Raw genomic sequence first — 21448 nt, forward strand, 5'->3', positions numbered from 1 at the left:
GTATTTTCTTTCACTTGGTAGAAAGTTTAAAGTTGACAACAGTGTACTGATCCCAGCACAAGAACAGCCTCAGAGGTAAAGAAATCCACATCAAGAAATAACTACAGGTTTTTGTATGAACAGTATTTCAAGAAACAGGACCAAAGATCTGAAAACTCTACACAGTTTTAGACACAGAGAACATCTCATGCTAAAATTAACATGTTTAGTGATGCACTTACATTACTGCTCAAAAAAATATTCCCAAAATGAATCTAGTGAGCACATCAAAAAAGTAATGGAGATACCATGGATCATTTTGGGCATCAAAATATCCTGTAAAAGGAAACAAGACCCATTTACTAAAAACAGATCTTCAAATAATCCTGTCAAATAGAACTTCTTCAAAATGTATTGTAAATTTGTAAACGAAGTGACTGAGAAAGCAAAATATACATACGTGGCTGACAAAAATGGACTTCCTAAGTTCTTAGGGAATATTGGCTGTAAGTCAGGTCTGTGTGAAGTGATATAAATTTCAAACAGTGATTTCAAACACTTTTGGTGAAATAATGTTGTCTCCTATAGCCACCAGAGAAATTAAGAACACCACTGTTTCATTAATAAATAAATCTACATCTCATTTTGACAATATCTCAAGCAAGCTCCTGAAACACTAATCTACTGGGGTATGTAGAATACTGACCCGTATCCTTAACTTAGATACATACTAAAGTATAGGTAAGCTGGAAAAATGTATTTTCCAAAACAACAACCGATGACTCATACAACACTTTTTCTAATACTTTCATGTTCTTATTTGAGACGTCTTTTTCAAAAAGGCTTAAAAAATCAGCATCGTGCCAAGAAACAACAGCCAATTGTATATCACCTGCTATCAGAGTAGTCAAACTCTAACACATCTCAGTCAAACCAAAAAAAGGACAACAAAGCCAAATACTTTGCAGGCTATGTTAAGATATATAAGAACATTTACAGGTAGTTAACTAAAAAAGCTAAAACAATGCACAATGATAAAGCAATTTTATGGTCAGCAAACACATCAAAACCAATACAAAAAGCAGAAAAAAATAAACAGAAACGTTGAAAGTCAAGATGGTATTGTTTTCAAAGATCATCAGTGTGTGTTGCTCAGAACAAATTACATAAATGACTACTTCATATGTACTCAAGTCAACCTAAGCAAAAAATTGGCTTAGGAATACTGGAACCTCTGTTCCAAGAGAACAAAGTGTCAATTTAATATCACTATAACTCACAAATAATTCAAAAGTTATAAGAATAAAAAAAACAATGAGGATTAAAATGTCTTTATGGACTGATGAAGTACCTCGTTCAATCATAATAAATCGTGCTAGTGTCATATCAGAATTGTTCTCTCACATCATAAGTATATAAATATTGGAAGGAGTGTTTCCTCAAAGATTAAAAATTTCAAAAATAAAACTGCTATATAAAAAGGAAAATGTATACAAAGCAGGGAATTATAGAACAATAGCTTGTTATCTGTATTTTCAAAAGTAATAGAGACAGTCATGAAACATAGAACTACAAATTTTCTTGAAAAATCCAATCTCCTGTCTGTAAGCCAATATAGTTTTCACAAAGGATTGAGTACAGAATCAGCTATTATCCATTTCATTGAAAATATTGTACTGTCACTAGACAGATGCAACAGTACAATAGGAATAAACTGAGACTTACCAAAGGCATTTGATACTGTCCAACATGATATCTTGCTTTATCTCCATAATAGAAGATAGGTAGCAGAAATTCCCTTAGCCAACATTAAAAACCAACAGATATGATTTTCAGACTGTACGAATTGGGGTACAATAGGGAAGTGTTCTAGGACCTCTCTTATTTCTAATTAATATAAATGACGTCAAAATTCCAACCTGTGGTATGCGAATAACCCTGTGTGCTGATCATACAAATGTTGTTGTAACTGACGTAAACCAAGTATTGCCAATAACTGCGATTATAGTTTTGGAATATTTATAAAATTGCTACAAAGTGAAGAAGTTAACTTTAATTATTTCAAAAACTAATTAAATCCATTTCAGGAAAATGGTCACAAAATGACCTGGATCTCAGATACCAAAATAAAGATGTTAAGAGAGTAGCTGTCAAAAACATTTTAGGTGTCCATATAGGCAAAAATTTAAGTTGAAAGGCCCACATCTGCTATCTCACTAGCAAGTTCAGTTCTGATTGCTTTTCAGTACTTGTCATTAGTACTGTGTCTAGTACACAGTGTAGCAGAACTGCCACTTTGTCTATAGTCACACTGCTATTACCTATGGCCTCACTTTCTGGGGTCATAATACACCAAATCTAAAAACCATCTTCACACTACAAAATGAACTGTTAGAATAATTACCAACAGTTCAAGGTGAACACCCTCCAAGCAGGAATGGTATTTCAACAGTTAAATATTCTACCTTTACCATGCCTCTACATACAAAAAGTATAATTAACATAAAAAAGTGCACTGAAAATTTCAAAACCAACTCACATCTGCATTCATATAATACAAGAATGTGCAATGATATACATGTAACAAGAGTAAACAAACTTTTAAAAATGAAAGAAACAAATGTTCAAGGTACAAAATTGTGTAACAAGCTTCCAGCACATATAAAAGAAATAAAAAAATGTCTATATTTAAGGAAGCAATATTCAAGTTTTTAATGACCAACTGCTATTACAATGAAAACAATACCTTCAGAAACATAGTAGGAAACAATTATATTTATGTACTATGTAGGTACTATGTGCAATGGTCAATGTCAATGGTATTTGCAGTCAAATGTTTGCTGTGATCCGAATCAGTATTTTGAACAGAAGTGTTACAACTATTATGTGTTTTGATTTAAATACATTTTTTAAGTTTTATATATAGATGTTGGTACTTCCAGTCAGGCACTATTTCATTTGTATATGTATTTTTACTGTATTTGTATTGCTGAACTGATTTTCCAGCTATGTCTGTTAAAGTGTTATAAACACGTTGATACTGAAGACTGAAGATATTAATCATTTATTATTTTATTTGTTGTACTTTAATATATGTGAAGTAGTACATTGTTATTTAATACACATGTAAATATATGTAATCTTAATCCCGACACATCCATGATGAATTCATTGCTGTATCAAGTCACATCAAGAATGGCACCTGCAAGATGTATGTGAGGTAAAAATTGGCATGCATATTAACCGAGTGACAGATTGTGTGTGGAATGGAATCCATCATACCAAAACCTTGTTTGTCTCATTCCACCATATGGAATCTGGATTTACTGCTTAAGACATCCTGGTTCCAATTTGGAAGAGCCTATATTATGCATACACAACTATACTGCAGCTAGGAAGAAGGGTGCTGGCAGTTGACTGTTAAATGAAAATCTTGTAGTAGGTGCTGGGATACTAAATTTTCTTCCAAATAACATCTTTGAATGATGCAAATAGACAATGGGGCATGTAAAAATGCTGCTTGTGGACTTTGATTACTTTCAGCTAAGTAACTTTATATACTCGAGCTTGTCAGTAGACCAATCTGTCTAGGTCAACTGTCAACTGTCTGGTTAGCATATAATATGTATCCTATCATATCCATTTTTTTCTAATACCTCTAAACAGTTTGGCATTACTGGAATAGATGGAGGTTGATATGGTTATACAACTACCACTCTCATCAAGTCCACTAGTGAGCCACTTCACAAAATCAGTTAAAGTGGTATGCTAATCAGTTCCAGGATAGAGGCATGTATTATTCCAGCAACTCATCACAAGTGTAAAAATAGCTCCATTACACTCCATTTAGCATTGAATGTTTTTATTGGCCTTGGCTGGTAGAATATTCACAGCTGTGAAGGTAAGTGGCCTTAAGCATATCATATGACTGTCTATTCTTATTCTAGTGTCCTCTCAAGTTTCAGAGCAAATGAGTATGGCTTCCTCCTGCACAACTTTTTGCACAAGCTATATAGCAGAAGGTAAAACATATTCAGTAAATTAAAATTGCTTTTTCAGATGACAATGAAACTGAAAATTCTCATTAACTTTGTGAATGATACGCTAATCAAACCGCATAGTAAAGCTATTTACAGATTATTACACAGTTTAAACACAAGGAAATTCCACTCACTCACTGGAAACATAAGCAGTTGTAACAAATATACTTACACACATGAGCTACAGAAGTTCTGTACTATGTCATAAAATATTTAAATGGATGCCACATTTTGAAATAAGTATTTGCCACAATGGAAGGTAGTAATTGTTATGTTTAATAAATGTGTTTCAGAAAAGGTAAGCTCATCCAATCGCAGTGTGCTCCATACATGGTGTGCTCAAAAGGTAATGGGAATTTTTGTTTTTGTTATTGAATCTTTATCTATTTATTAACAACAAATTTGTCCCCTTCAAAACAACCTGCCATATATATATGTAATACAATTGTGCCAATGTTTTTTCCAGTCTTAGAAGCACTTCTGGAACACACTTTTCATTACAGTGTTCATCTCCTTCAACAACTTCATTTTTATCTCATTAATGGTGACAAAACAACATCATTTCATGGTTCTCTTCAGAACTGGGAATAGAGAGAAGGTGCAGGGGGCCATGTCCAGCAAATACAGTGGTTGATGTGACATAAAAGTTCCATTATTTGCAAAAAAATCATGAATAAGCATTGACATGTGAATGGGAGCATTATCGCGATCCAATTTCCATGAGTGGTTTTGCCACAGTCTTGGTCATTTTCTTTGGATTGCTTCACTCAAATGGTACACATGCGATTCCTTATTGACCATATGACCATACAGCAGGAACTCATGATGCGCTATTCCACTGCAATTGAAGAAAACAGTAAGAAGCACCTTTACATGTGACTGAACTTATCAATTTTTTTTTCAGTCTTGGCTCCTCAGGTAGTTTTCATTGGGATGACTGAGCCTTGCTTTTTATGACATACCCATACACCCATGTTTTGTCACCTGTTATAACCTTCTTTACATGTTCTGGAACATTGTCAACTTCACTCAGCCATTCCTGAGTGATGTCTACATGATGTCATTTTTGGTTGAAATTCAACAATTTTGGAACAAACTTCGCTCTTACACATTTCACGCCCAAAAAAAAAAAAAAAAAAAAAAAAAAAAAAAAAAAAAAAAAAAAAAAAAAAAAAAAAAAAAAAAGCCTAATATCAGCCCAAGGATAAGCCAGCATCATCAGCAACCTCCCTGATGGTGATTCAGTGATTTTTCCAGAACTGTTTTCTTTACTTCCTCCACATTGTTGTCAGTAATTGATGTGCTAGGGCATCCAGGGTGGTAACTGTCTTCAACATCTTCTCGACACTCTTTGAAAAGTTTATACCACTGATAAACTGTTGTCTTACGGCCTCAGTCAACATTTTGAATGCAGTGCTGCACTTTATTCCATTTTTCAAGCAAATTCTTTGATCCCTCTTTTTCAAAAGTAAAAATTTGCTGAGCACTTGAAAACATGTGAAACCTTTACTTCTACTGTCAACAATAAACTAAATATTCACAACAGATGAAAATGCACACATACATCAGGAACACCTGTGCCACCCAGATAAAAAAATTTGAAAATCAGATACATAAAGCCTGCAAAATTAAAAAAAATTTCCATTACCTTTCGATCACATCTGTGAGGGAGTTAACCACAATAAATGATATGAACTCAGCATTGCTGCATAAGAACACAATTTATTTACAAATTGCAAATAACTACATAACATTGATGCATGCACAGAACATGAATGATTACAAATAGGTTAAAGACTACCTAAAATATGTCACTTGGGATGAACAGTGATCCACTGTGTCAACCAAAGAGAAAACATTACACTTGATGCACTTGTCAAACTTCTGTACCCACAAGTCCTATTACAAAATGGAACCTATGGGGCTGTGCAACAAATGAAAACTATGCCTTTTATAACAAGTACAAGACACCAAAAAATGACAGAAAATACAAGCTAAAATGAAATCAGTAATGACGCTATTGTGTCTGGGAGCTGATGTTACATTGCATTAATCTTTAAAACCCTTTCTATGAGTCCATTATATGAAATTACTGTGTCAATTTAAAAAAACTGAATCTTACCTTAAAAGAGTTAGTTCTGCAGATCCTGGAGAATGGCTTAACCTCAGAAGACATTTTTTCAGATCCTTTGAAGAACAAACACAACATTTTAGCAACAAATACTAAACTATTTTAAACAATTCATACTTACGTTCAAATATCATAATAGATAAACTTCTCACAGATAAGTTTTACAAAAGAGGAATGGTTCCTTGGCATTAATTTGGGAAAGTGGGCTGAAAAGGCAGATCTTATGGCTCTATTTTAGGAACCAACAGAACAATCTGAGATCCAAAAGCACCTTAAGAGATGACACAGAATATCTATCAAAATTTTATTAAAAATCTTTAGTTTTCAGCTCTCGAAACAAGAGGTTAAAACTCTAAGAGAGAGTAACAATAATTCTGAATAATAATTATTTTCATTTGTTTCACAGAAATATTTTATATTCTTACTCCGTATTCAATATTATGCTTATTATTCAATGAATCACAATATTACATCTTCTCTGGGATGAGTCCTCTATTACTTCAAAACATATGCAATGCCTTTGCTAATGTTGCAATTCCATTTTTTCAACTGGAACATTAAGTGGGAAATTGTATATTTGAATAACTGAATTCATGAATTTCACCTAATTCTTGAACCTGTCACCAAGAAATTGTGAGATTTAAATGGTTCTTAGCAAAGATAATACATTCATAGGTATGAATGCAGTCTCTGACAATTTGTGGAAATCGAATGGAAAGTTTGGAAAATACTAGCTGCTTAAGCTCTGTCAGGAGAACAGAATTTATTTGCGAGAATAAAGGAACAACATGTTATAGCACAAGTATTCTACAATTGTCAGAATAAAGCTATGATTCATTGTAGGATTATTTGATAGATATTAAAACAGCATTCCATAAAAAAATACCACATGGAACATTAGTCACAATTATTCAGCAGTATCAGAACAAACTAAAAACAGACCCTGAGTTCTTTGTGGTATATATCTATATTCACTAGCACTGCAAACAAAGTTCACTGGATAAACACAAACTGTAGATTAGAGATACTGATTACTGGTTAACAGAATGAGTAACACATGGTGGTACCACTTGTCATTAACATGAACAAGACTAACATCAGACTGTCCTCGCCCTTTTAAAATTTTCTTCTGCCGTGAGGACAATGATAGTGAAAGGACCCCTTTTTGTGGTGCCGGACTCTACTAAATTGAAGGTACTATCTAGAGAACACATCCACAGGATGTAGCAAAGCATTTGATACTAACATGATAGTTTTACTGCATTTTAGATGCTGTTAGCAGAGCTGAAGCAGTGGAGACATAATTGGGTTCTGCAGTGCTGCTGCACTGGTGGGCAGTGCTCTAACAAAGCCTCAAGGTATGGCATGCCTCAGGTCTGCTCACATGATGTGACATCATTGCTGCACAGAGTTCAGTGTTTGTAAGCATGGAGTTGGTACTGTATGTCCTACGCTACTGTAAAGAAAGAAGAAGAGAATGCTACAAGATGTCAGTTAACAGGATGGTTCTAAGCATGCCAGACAGTTGCAAATGAATGCAGCCAACTTGCAGAACAAAGACTGTTGCCATACCCAGCTCAAGGCCAATCTCTAAATGTATCATAGTTGTTCCCTGCTGCTACATATAGGTTCCAGCCACTCGGCCCGGAATCAGGGAAACTAAATGAGGTGACCATCCAAGAATGTGACATCCCTGCAGATGAAAATTCTCCATGAATGGCACTTGCCAAGCATTAGTTGATTCTGGGAGACATTTCCTGTGACATTGGATGCTTATCTTTACTAGCTGAAGAAGATAATGTTCCAAGATTCAAAGGCCATTGCACTAAACATTGCAAATTGAAAATACGTCAGCTGATAGGAAACTGTGTTGTGATAACAGCTATCAATGACTGAATACAGCCCTTTCAATTTGTTATTTCACCTGAATGCAACCATAATGTTGTTCTTGGAAGATATTTCCTGTAGGGAACACAATCAGTCATAGACTGTGAGAGATTAGAACTTCAAACTGATGAAGCTACTCCAACAAGTATACATGATGATGACTGTTCTGGGCAATTGTCTATCACTGGAGGCACACTTTCAACATCTTAAACAGAAATTGCATTTTTGTTATGTGAATAATATTTGTTGTTTTCTTAAAGACTTCCACAGAGTGTATAAGCCATTTGACAACTGTACTGAAGTGTGCCCATGATATAAGTCTCCATCTGAATTCAAAGATACAGTATCGGCAACAATAGATAGATTCATACCGCATAAGTTAATAAGAGACGGGACTGATCCAACATGGTACACAAAACCCATCAGAACACTCTTGTAGAAGAATGAAAAAAGCATGCCAAATTCAGAAGAACGCAAATCGCCAAGACTGGCTAACTTTCACGGAAGCTCGAAATTTAGTGTGGACGTCAATGTGAGATGCTTTTAATAGTTTCCACAATGAAACATTGTCTCAAAATATGGTAGAAAACCCAAAGAGATTCTGGTCATATGTAAAGTACACCAGTGGCAAAAAAACAGTCAATACCATCACTGCACGATACCGATGGAAATGTTACCGATTATGGTGCCACTAAAGTGGAGTTACTAAAATACAGTTTTCTGAAACTCCTTCACAAAAGAGGACAAAGTAAATATTCCAGATTTTGAAACCAGAACAGCTGTTAGCACGAGTGACATAAAAGTAGATATCTTAGGTGTTGCGAAACAACTCAAATCACTTAAGAAAGACAAGTCTTCCAGTCCAGATGGTATACCAATCAGGTTCCTTTCAGAGTATGCAGACACAATAGCGTCTTTCTTAGCAAATGTATACAACCACTCACTTGACGAAAGGTCTGTTCCTAAAGACTGAAAAGTAGCACAGGTCACACCAATATTCAAGAAAGGAAATAGGAGAAACCCATTGAATTACAGACCCATATCACCGACCTCAATTTGCAGTAGGATTTTGGAGCATATACTGTACTCGAACATTAGGAATCACCTTGAAGAAAATGACTTATTGATACATAACCAACACGGATTCAGAAAATATTGTTCTTGTGATATGCAGCTAGCTCTTTATTCCCATGAAGTAATGAGTGCTGTCAACAAGAGATCACAGATCGATTTCATATTCCTGGATTTCTGAAAGGCTTTTGATACTATTCACCACAAGCAACTATTAATCAAATTGCCTGCATATGGAGTTTCATCTCAGTTGTGTGACTGGATTTGTGATTTCCTCTCAGAGAGGTCACAGTTTGTAGTGATAGATGGTAAATCATCAAGTAGAACAGGAGTGATATCGGGCATTCCACAAGGTAGTGTCTTAGGCCCTCTGCTGTTCCTGATTTACATAAATGATCTAGGTGATAATCTGAGCAGCCCCTTAGATTGTTTGCAGATGACGCTGTAACTTACTGTCTAGTAAAATCATCAGACGATCAATTCCAATTACAAAATGATCTAGAGAGAATTTCTGTATGGTACGAAAAGTGGCAATTGACACTAAACACAGAAAAGTGCAAGGTCATCCACATGGGTACTAAAATAAATCCTATAAATGTTCGGTATACGATAAATTGCACAAATCTAAGCACTGTCAATTCGACTATATACCTAGGAATTACAATTACAGGCAACTTACATTGGAAGAACCACATAGATAATATTGTGGGGAAGGCAAAACAAAGACTGTGCTTTGTTGGCAGAACACTTTAGAAGATGTGACAGACCCTTTAAAGAGACAGCCTACATTACACTTGTCCGTCCTATGCTGGAATATTGCTGCACAGTGTGGGATCCTTACCAGGTGGGATTGATGGAGGACATCGAAAAAGTGCAAAGAAGGCAGCTCGTTTCGTGTTATCGCAGAATAGGGGTGAGAGTGTCACTGACATGATACGCGAGTAGGGGTGGCAGTCACTGAAACAAAGGCGGTCTTCTTTGCTGCGAGATCTATTTACAAAAGTTCAATCACCAACTTTCTCTTCTGAATGCGAAAATATTTTGTTGACGCCCACCTGCGTAGGGAGAAATGATCATCATAATAAAATAAGAGAAATCAGAGCTCAAATGGAAAGATTTAGGTGTTCCTTTTTCCCACGTACCATTGAAGAGTGGAATGGTAGAGAAGTAGTATGAAAATGGTTCGATGAACCCTCTGCCAGGCACTTAAATGTGAATTGCAGAGTAACCATGTAGATGTAGATGTAGATGAATCTCAGAGAGTGCTTCTTCATTGCCAAAATAATAAAATTCTTGGGAAACTTAATGAGAGTGAAGTGCATCCTGATGGGTATTTCAGTTCCAAGGCACAGATACTAAAAAATAGATGCACAGAGATGACAAATTTTCTTGGAGCAAGCAGCCATAAAGATCTACTTGTTCCTTAAGCAGGTGTTGACAATTTCACCAGTATACTTAATTAACAAGTGATACAATATACAATAATTCTGTGGTCATTGGCTGAAAGAAAGGAAAAAGTCCTATAGAATAGATCCCTCATATATTTGTGCATAATTGAAAATTAGAAATTTTCAGACTGTTTGACAATAGCAACAAAATTATAACAATCCATCAAGAAAAGAATAAATATGTTAAATATTAAACAATTTTAATTGTGTCTATCTGCAACTTAATGTGTCACTTTTACATTAAGTAGCAATCTATCTTTTTCTGAACTGTTGATATTAAGTGTTTTGTGTTGTTGGAATCATCAATCGAATATGACTATCCTGCTACTTTTAGTTTTCTGTAGGACTTAAGTTGTAGTAAGTTTATGAGCAGAAAATGTAACTTTTCTGACAAGTGCTAAGGCGGGCATTATATGTATGTTGGCCGCATGGGGTCTTAGAGTTTCTTCAAGACATTCTCATACCCTGAGATAAGTGCAAGTCACTAGGAATTTGAATTTTGTTGAGTCAATCTCACACTTTGAGAATATCCAGAGCTTGAATTACTTGGACTTTGAATTACTGCAAGCAAGAATAATTTCACAGTTGTGAGTTATGGATTTTGAGATTACGAGGTACAGCAATCAAGGATGGTACAATTTTTCATTAACATTGCGAACTTGAAATATAGCATGGAGAGTTGCTGCCGGCCGCGGTGACCATGCGGTTCTAGGCACTTCAGTCCGGAACCACATGACTGCTATGGTCGCAGGTTCGAATCCTGCCTCGGGCATGGATGTGTGTGATGTCCTTAGGTTAGTTAGGTTTAAGTAGTTCTAAGGTCTAGGGGACTGATGACCTCAGATGTTGAGTCCCATAGTGCTCAGAGCCATTTGAACCATTTTTTGAAGAGTTGCTGTTGGACTTCTGTTATTTGTGAGATAGTATATGAAACTTAGGCAAGGTCTACTCTGTGATAAACTTTGACAAGATTTGTAAAATAAATGCTAAGATGCCAAGCAACTGGATTTAATGAAATATACACTGACAGAAGAAAAATACAACACCAAAAGATAATTAAAGTAGAGTAATGAAATTTTGGAAATACCATTGTCTAGGTAACACATTTAAGTGATTAACATTGCAAGATCACAGGTTAATGTAAGCAAAAGATAAGCCATCTCAAATGTGAAATGTTGATACATTAATATTGTGTTGTACAGGTGCCACATGTCAGTTTGTGGGATGGAAATCCAGCCTGTTGCATTTAGTAGTCTATACAGGGATGGTTAATGGTGTTCGTGGATGATGCTGGAGTTGTCATCTGATGATGTCTCATAGTGCTCCACTGGAGACGGATCTATTGACTGAGGAGGCTAATGTAACATTTTGAGACTCTGTAGAGCATGATGGGTTACGAGAGTGGTATGTGGGTGAGTTTCATCCTGTTGGAAAACACGCCATGGAATGCTGTTCATGAATGGCAGCACAACAGGACGAATCATGAGACTGACATCCAAATTTGCAGTCAGAACATGTAGGATACCAACAAGAGTAGTCCTGCTGTCATATGAAATCTCATTCCAGGCCATAACTCCAGGTGTAGGTCCTGTGCATCTAACAAACAGACAGGTTGGTTGCAGGCCCTCAGCTGGCCTCCTTCTAACCAACACACAGCCATCACTGGCACTCAGGCAGAATCAGCTTTCATCAGAAAACACAACATACCTCTACCCGGCCCTCCAATGAGCTCTCACATAACACCATAGAAGTCACAAATGGCGGTGGTTTGGGGTTAGCTAAATGGTGTCTGGCTTGGAGGTGTCCTTGAAGTAATCAATTTATAACAGTTTTTTGTGTCACTGTGGTGCCAACTGCTACTCATATTTCTGCTGCAGTTGCTGTATGATGCACCAGAGCCATACGGCAAACATGAGTGGTACCATGTGGCCACCTGGAGCCCAGTCTTTTTGCAACTGTCATTCTTGTGACTATTGCTGCCAGCAATCATGTACAGTGGCTGCATTTCTGACAAGTCTTCCTGCAATATTGCAGAAGGAACATGCAGCTTCTCATAGCCTTATGACGTGACCTTGTTTGAGCTCAGTGAGGTGATGATAATGGCATCTTTGTTGCCTTAAAGGCATTCTTGACTAACATTAGCTCACCACATCCAATTTCAAAGGTAACTATTGCTCATAGCCATTACAGTGAGTATTCAAAGCAAACCTGATTTGCATCCTCATAGTGATGCTACTAGCAGCACTCTTATGTGACTGGCATGAAATTAGAATAGACATCATCTTTCAGATGTAGAAACAAACCTACCAACTTTTGTTTATGTCAGACAACTCCTTCTTGCTGCTGTAATTTCTTTTTCCGTAAGTCCAAAATTCACTCAGCCACTGGACATTCACAGCTGTGCAAATGAACTTGGTTGAAACAAACTGAACATCGACAGAACTTCAATACAGCTAGTGTTGTTTACTAGAGATATGAAAAGGATAGATTGCTCCTCATCACATAGAGGAAGTGTTGAGTTGCAGACAGGTACAATGAAAAGACTGCTAAAAATTTAACCTTTCAGACAAAAAGTCCTTCTTTTGAAATATGATACACATACACATTCATATTTTTGTTGTGCCTGCCTGTAACTCAATGCCTGCTCTATATGGTGAGTAGTGATCTGTTCTTTTTGTACTGCTGTTATTCCATCCTGGAGTTCCCATTATTTTACTGTTGTTCACTGTTTTTAATGACAGTCTACCACATTCTATAGACAGGTACTTCAGTTTGCATGCTGATTATTTAGTTGCATACATTGTGGTGATGTGGGGTCTACCTTAGACAGAACCCTAGTAGACTTTATGGATAACCATTGTTTCAACCACTAAATATAAGTCAGGCTGGAGTGCTGTGAGCTGGCACGCATATAGGCCTTGGATACCCATTACAGTGGCAAATACTGACCTTCAAGCTACAACCAGAAGAGCTGGTATCAACTTTTAAAATTGTGCATTAGTTGTGGCTATCAGAAAAATACTAAAATGGTACTTCATCCCATATTAGATCCCATAATGCTTCTTAACCAGTATCTAAAAAGGATAACAATTCTGAAGAGAGGAGACAAAAGCAAAGAGATGTCACCCATGTCCATTGCATGAAGGCACAGATCAGCTACAGAGGCTTCATCATAAGGGCCATGATGATCTGCCTGATAATAAATGTGCCTCAATTGATGTTACTGCATCTGAATGTCACCATGAGTACCGGTATCTGACAACATGACTAAAACATAATTATTCAACATTGTTGCACAATGGAGGACCACTGACTATATTCAGATACAGGATGCTCTGAAACACAAGGTTGCTGTTCCCAAGGAGGGTGGGGGGGAATGCCACATGCTGTACATCTTCCACTGTTATCTAATAGTTATAGTCAGTTGTTCGTCATGTGTGAATCACAATTTTGATTATGCCACATGCTGTACATCTTCCACTGTTATCTAATAGTTATAGTCAGTTGTTCGTCATGTGTGAATCACAATTTTGATTCTTATGTTCTCTAATTATTTATTATTTACAATTAGTAATTCGGGAAGGTTTTGGAACTTACTTATTAGAGTAATAGTGTAATTTACTAAATCATTCTATGTCTGTGCAAACACTCTACTGAGGTAGGCAATTCAGTTACATCTATACTTTTGAGTGCATTTAATACATATACTTTCAGTTTGAAGTATAAATTATTGTTGATGACTATGCTAAGCTAACATTCTGGGTTCTATAAGACAATATTGTACCCAAGGTCTTTAACACACCTCATATATTGCAAAGGCCCCAACACACTTCCTGGGGAGCATTGCAGGAGGTACTTGTACACTTGTCAATGGCGTTCCATCCACAACGACATGCTGTAACCTCCATGCCAAGAAATCTGCACTCGATTCAGTTACGAATTTCATTTTATAATTGTTATGATGGTATTTTGTTAATAAGTATTGGAGTGAAACTGACAAGCAAACATTCCCAAATATAAACAAAAGATCTTGATGAAACTTGGTGGATGTGTAGAGTGGGCAAAATAATGTAATACATATTCTTTTATTTGTGCATAATTTCACTTTTAAGGAGTAAAACACACCCTGAAAAATCATTTGGCATATTAAGTTTAATGAGAATATCTTTGAAATGATGATATATAAAAAATGTTTTTCATATAAAAGTTGATATGTAATTAACATTCTTGAAAAATGTATGACGAACTTTTGTAATAATTTGAAATTTTGCAAAATACTCCACAAGCATTGATTAATTTTGAAAAATGATAACTTTTCTTACAACATAAATTAAAGAAGCTGTTGGAAAATAAGCCGTTCACAATGTGCTGTTGAAGTATTTCCAACATACCTAATTGAAGTTCATTCATTATTTTAATTATATATTTTACTTAAATCTGTTTTATATTTAAATTATTATTTTACATTCATGTTTTTGTTTTTTGTTTTTTAGTTTACAGTTCCACATGTGAATTATGTTAATTGATTATAATAAGTAAATCATTATTATGATATAAAATCATTATGATAACAATAATCTGTAAAGCAATGCTTAAAACATAAGGATTTTTACACCATGCACATAAAATACATGAAATTCCTTTACATATTGTACACAATGGAGAATAAATATAAAACAAAATTCAGCAGGATTCCAAATTGTCGCAGGTGATTCTCTAAGTATCCTAATTTATGTCAGGCATTTTTCAGTACATTGGTAAGTCTTGGTGAAAAGAACTGATTATGCACTATTGACTGGAGGTCTGTTATATAATTCTCAAGTATAGATTGACGTCATAATCATTCAACAGAACTAGATCTGAAAATCTCCTCACAAAGTTCTTCCAACATCGAAAGCCATATGTGTCCCATGGCTGTATCTGTGCCATTGAGTCCTTTGGAATCACCAGATGAACAAGCTTCTTATCCTCAGCTATGATGCTCTAAACAGTTCTTTCACAGTGACCAACCCAAGATTCTAAAAATAATACAGATTTTTCTTCCTCACTGGAAAAAAAAACATCTTTCAAATATTTTTTGACCTGGTCAGATGTTTGTTTACCAGATTTTGATGCTGTACAAGCACATTTGCAGCTTCAAAAAGAGATTCTCAGTCCAAATTCACCAATAGTTTCTTTTAAGGCACGTGGTCAGTTTGAAAGAATCTGTTTGTGCATCATACCCAAAGACAAGAAATTTGTTTGTCTGGTGGTCCCAAAGAGGTTCATGATACAAATATAGCTGTCAGTTGTATACAGTTTCTACGTTGGAAGAAGTTTTTGAAAAGATTTTCAGTTCTCATTCTGTTGAACAATTATTATGTCAATCTGTACTCAAGAAACAATATAATCAGGCTCCAGTCACTAGTGCATAATCAATACACTTCACTAAGGCTTACTAATATACTGAAATATGCCTGATACAAATCAGTTTCTTTAGAGGATCACCTGCAACAACTAAAAAAGCTGTTTAATTTTGTTTTATATTGTCTTCTCCATTGTGTAAATTATGTGGAGAAATATTCATTTTATATGTGCTACAGCAAGAACAAACACAATTTATGAAACATAGTACTTTATATAGCAACATGTAAGATAAAATGGAGAACAACAGGTTGTGCATAGCACTGAACACATCGACTGGACAACAGTAATATGGGTTGCTGAAATAGGCTGAGCACTCACTTGTGGTTGCTTAAATAATACTGTTTCTTTGGCAGCTCACCAGAGCCCACCATGGGGCTGGCCCAGGTGGCCTCTATAAGTGGGCCTCTGAACTGTATGTATGCCTGATCTCTGAAATCGCGTGTGTCATGAGTAAAGGTACATCACTACTCCCTTCTAGGCAGTGGGGAAACCACATACATACATAAAAAAACTAGTCAAAATATATATATAGTGCCAAACAAGTGCAAGGTACAGAAAAAATGCATGACACTTAAAAAAAGCACTGGTGCCGAAAAATCAATAGTACCATGGAGAGAGGGGGGGGGGGGGGGGGGGGGGGGACCACTGATCTCCCAAGGCAGTGAGATTATGAGTCATGGAAAACACCAGTGACATCCATTTCATTGCCCGATGGTGGCTGCTGCAGCATGTGGTGGGCGGTCACCAGCAAGTAGGGGCACAAGTGATGAGGGGGCGGATTGGCACACCAGCCCCTCTTTTGTGAGAGGCCATAGGGCAGGACCAGGGATGGCATCTCCATAGTGTCATCTTTGTCAAGGTCATCAGTCAGCACTGGGCACATCAGAGACAACGGCCACAAAGGACCCAGCAACAGAGACAGCTGCAGTTGGGCTGCACCAGCAACGGCAGTCGAGGAGTGGGGGCAGAGGCAGGAACCCCAAGACAGTGAACAGCCAGGCAGTGAACTCTGCTGCAACATGAATTGGACTGTTTGTGGCAAAGGAACAGGCATCAGTGGCAATAGGGGTGGGGTAGAAGATGAGCCCTCTGGAACAGACCCCCGCTGTGTTCAGCCACAGCTGGTCAAGATGACAGGACATCCACCTGTCAGGAGCATGGATGACACTCCAGCACCAGCTTCTGTGATACTTTATGAGGGCAGGAACACATTTTGGCTGGCGACTGAAACTATGAGCCTAGACAGGTGCATCCAGCCAGAGCCATCGTGGAGTCAGCGATGCTGGCAGGTGCAGAAGGAGGATCTGTGGTTAGCATTTATGTAGCAGGACCACCAGGGCCTTGTCCCCTGCCAGAGTGAATTGGGAACTCAAAAAATGGTCTAAAGCAGCTTGAGGAGACCTGCCAGATACATACTTCCACATGTGGGTTTTAAATATATGAACCACAAGATTGGTCTCACCCTTAGGTTGAGGATGAAATGGGGCAGCTGTGAGATGTTGAACACCACTCGCCTGACAAAAAGATACAATTTCTTGAGACACAAACTGGGGGGGGGGGGGGGGGGAGGGCATTATCAGTAACCATAGTATACAGAAGTTCATCAATTGCAAAAGTCTTAGACAGGGCTGAAGTACGGGCTACCACAGGCAATGTGCCACATAGGAAAACTTGGAATAGGCATCCACTGCGAAACACAGTGAGTGCGAGCAGCGATAAGTCATATAATGTATTTTCTATGACCAGCCAACACACATGATGTTGGGCCAAAGCTTTGGTGTGAGAGGTCCCCCAATGACCACAGGCAGAAGCCACAGTACATTATGGTGTAAAGAAGTGGGAATCACAACCTGGGCAGCAGTGTCCTCCTTAGCTAACAAAAGAAACCAGACAAACACAGAAAGGCAGTCATGGAGGCACAAGTAGTTAAGCAAGGGATCCAAGGCACTGCCCAAGGGTTTTTCTGGCCAGCCATGCTGCACAAGAGGGAGGACTCGACTAAATACAGGATCTGTGGCAATGGCTGATGATATTGCGGCACTAGTGATGGGAAAAACATTGACCGTGTTCTGGTTTTCAATAACCTAAAAAAAAAAAAAAAAAAAAAAAAAAAATAGAGCAACTCATCCTGACCAAATGCTGGATCCAATCCAGCCAGACCAGAAGGTGAGATAAGGCATCAGTGGGTAATGGATCTTATAATGAGAATGGGAGAGGAAGAAAGCCAACTGCTGCAAGCAGTGTGCTGCCTTGTCCAACACGGTAGCAGAAGGGTTAAAAAGAGCAACCAACAGCTTGTGACCTGTGATTAAATGGAACTTAGAACCATACAAGATGTGCAATTTATTGAGAGTGAAAAAAAATGCTAAAGCTTCCATTTCAATTTGAGAATACCACTGCTGAGTGGGAGTTAAAGTCTTAGAAGCATAAGCAATGGATCGTTCAGACCCGCCCACATATTTGTGCACCAACACTGCTCCAAGACAATGCTGAGAGGCATCTGTAGCCAACTCAAGATGCTGACCCGGCTGAAAAGTGGGCAGACATGAGGCAAATTGAAGGTTAGATTTAAGCAAAGTGAACGCTCAGTCACAAACTGGGGACCAGAAAAAAGGCACATTTTTACACAAAAGTGCGTGCAGTGACTGAGCAACAGTGCATGCATCTTGTAAAATCTTTTGATAGTATGCAACTTTACTTAGAAACACTTGCAGTTCCATAACAGAGGTTGGCCACGGCAAAGCTGCAATTGCATCAACATGGTAACATGACAACTTGACAGTCCCCCTTAAACATCCTAACAACCACCACCACCATGACAACTTGACACCTGTGCACGAAACCTCAAAGCTAGATACCCAACTGATAGCTGGAAAATCTGAGATTTGGCAAGTTGCACTTGTGACCCACAGATTGCAAAACAGAAAACAATGATTGAAGATTTTGAAGGTGGTCTTCAGTGGAAGCACCCGAAACAATAATACTGTCGAGATAATTGATGCAGCTGGGCACAGAGGCTGTGAGATGTTCTAAAAAACACTGAAAAATTGGGAGCACACTAGGAACACCAAAAGGCAAGTGTTGATATTGGTATGGCCGAAAGGTGCATTGACAATGAGAAGGCACCTAGTGGTGTCATCCAAATGGAGCTGGAGGTACACTTCTGACAAATCAACCTTGGAGAAGTAGCGACTGCCTGACAACTTTGTGAGCAATGCATCAGGGCGGGGCAAAGGAACACTTGGACTGCACATTAATCATGATGCTGAAATCACTGCAGATGGGAAGCTTACCTGTGGGCTTCTTAATGATGACCAATGGTGTAGCCCATTTACTGGGGGAAATAGGCCAAATGACATTGAGCAATGTCAAATGGTCTAATTTGGCCTTGACACAGTTGCACATCCTGATAGGCATGTGCTGTGCCTGAAAAAAGTTAGGGTGGGTGAATTCTTTCATTGTAATGTGGGCCTGAAAACTGGTAGCACAACCAAGCCCAGGGGAAAACAGAGACAAAAACTCAGAGCAAAGGGACTCCAGTTGCTGATACAGAACTTAATCTGTCGCTAAATTTACCTCATTGGCAATGAATAAAATTGAAACCATCAAATGCATCTAACCCAAACAGGTCTGCAGTCTGGAAATGATCTACAACAAGGGAGGTGAGAGGGTGAACAACAGATCTGTAAGAGACAGGAGCAGAGAACTGACCTAGGATTGGAATCTGCTGTTTATTGTAGCTAACAACTTCTGTTGAACCTGTGTGAGGGAGGTGAGCCCAAAAAAGTCACTGCAGCTTCTGTGTCCACCTTCATTTTTAGTGGTCTATTAAACACATGCAAGTCAATAAACAGTTTGTTCCAAGAGACAATCATTGTAGAGATACAGTTTCTGTCCATTGGTACTACTGTGTCAGCCACATTTGAGAAGGACTTACATGCCGATGCAATGTAGTGTTTCTTTCAACACTTGGTGCAAACCACCCAATGCTTAGGGCACATAGCACACTCATGTTGAATGAATCAGTATGGGCAAGACAGAAGGGAGGCACATGGCCTCTGCTGTGATACAGCCTGTTGCTGCTGTGTCCCATATGATGCTGAGTCAAAAGTTGTGCTGTTGCTACAGCTTCCCCATCATCCTGAACACTTGCAGCATGCCTAACAGGGGTTGACTGAGCAACTTCCAATACCTCCTCCCCATGCAGAAATCTAATCGCCTGCAGTCCTTGACATTGTGCTATATTGAGCACATCCGTAAGCATTGGATTCTCACATTGAAGTGCTTTTTCATAGACTTCCCTATCCAAGACCAAACAAACAATAACATCACACAACGAGTGATCAGCATAGGACTCCTGATGGGTACTAGCAACAAATTTACAGCAACAGCTCAATCCATGTAATTCTGCAGCCCAGGCTTTGTAAGACTGGTTCAGCCATCCCTGACCATGGTAAAATTCTACACAAATCGCAATGAAATGCTTTCTGTCACAGTAATAGGTTGTGAGGAGTTTGCATGTTTCATCAAATGATAAGCTGGCCAGTTCTTGCAAAGGTACAAATTTGCACTACAATGGATAAATGCATGATGAAAGCCAAAAAAGAAAGAAAGCCCTACATGGGTTTGCATTGCCCACATGAAAAACCTGGAAATGTTGGCATAACCGTGTCTTGTAACAGTCCCAATCTTCAGCTGATTAATCATATGCTGGAAAGGGTGACAGTTGTACTGACGGGAGAATAACCTGCCATGAACATGCAGATGCCAGTTCACTGAGAGTGGTGGCAGGAGCCTGCTGTTGTTCCACGAAATCTTGCTGCTCAGCAATGATACATTGGAGCATTTCTTCCATCAAGACATTTATCAGGTGACTTAGCACTGATACTAACACATGGAAAAAACATAACCCTCACTTGGTTCAAAGTTTGCTGTAGCAAGAACAAACATGATTTACAGACATAGAACTTTATAGAGCAACATGTAAGATACAATGAAATACATGCTGTGTGTAGCAACGAACACATTGAATGGACAGCAGTAATACAGGTTACAGCAAAAGGCCAAGCACTCATTTGAGATCACTTAAATAATACTGTTTCTTTGATGGCTCGCCAGAGCATGCTAAGGGGCTGACCCAGGTGACCTCTATAAGTGGGCCTGTGAACGGTATGGACGCGAGATCTCTGAAATTTCACGTGGCATGAGTAAAGGTACATCAAAATGCATGGCATAAATAAACCTTATGCTTTCAGCATTGTTTTACAGATTATAATTATTGTAATGATTTTGTATCATAATAATGATTTACATATTATTATCAGTTAACATAATACACATAAGTGAAATAGTAAACTAAAAAACAAAACCATGAATGTAAAATGTAAAGTAACAATTTAAAACATGAAACAAGAATAAGTAAAATAAATAATTAGAATAATAATGAATGTTTAGATGTTTTAATTACATATGTTGACATATTCTGA

The 21448-nt window shown here is 37.7% G+C and overlaps 1 protein-coding gene across 1 annotated transcript in view; it reads right to left on the reverse strand.

The window, feature by feature from the left end:
* Positions 1–21448, reverse strand: part of LOC126188694 (calcium-activated chloride channel regulator 1-like) — a 133014-nt gene that overhangs the window by 48399 nt on the left and 63167 nt on the right. Inside the window, exon 8 of the mRNA XM_049930301.1 lies at positions 6142–6206. Within this exon, the coding sequence (XP_049786258.1) occupies positions 6142–6206 (65 nt within the window). The remainder of the gene's footprint in view (positions 1–6141; positions 6207–21448) is intronic.

The sequence above is a fragment of the Schistocerca cancellata genome, chromosome 5 (assembly GCF_023864275.1).
Source record: "Schistocerca cancellata isolate TAMUIC-IGC-003103 chromosome 5, iqSchCanc2.1, whole genome shotgun sequence".
NCBI lineage: Eukaryota > Metazoa > Arthropoda > Insecta > Orthoptera > Acrididae > Schistocerca > Schistocerca cancellata.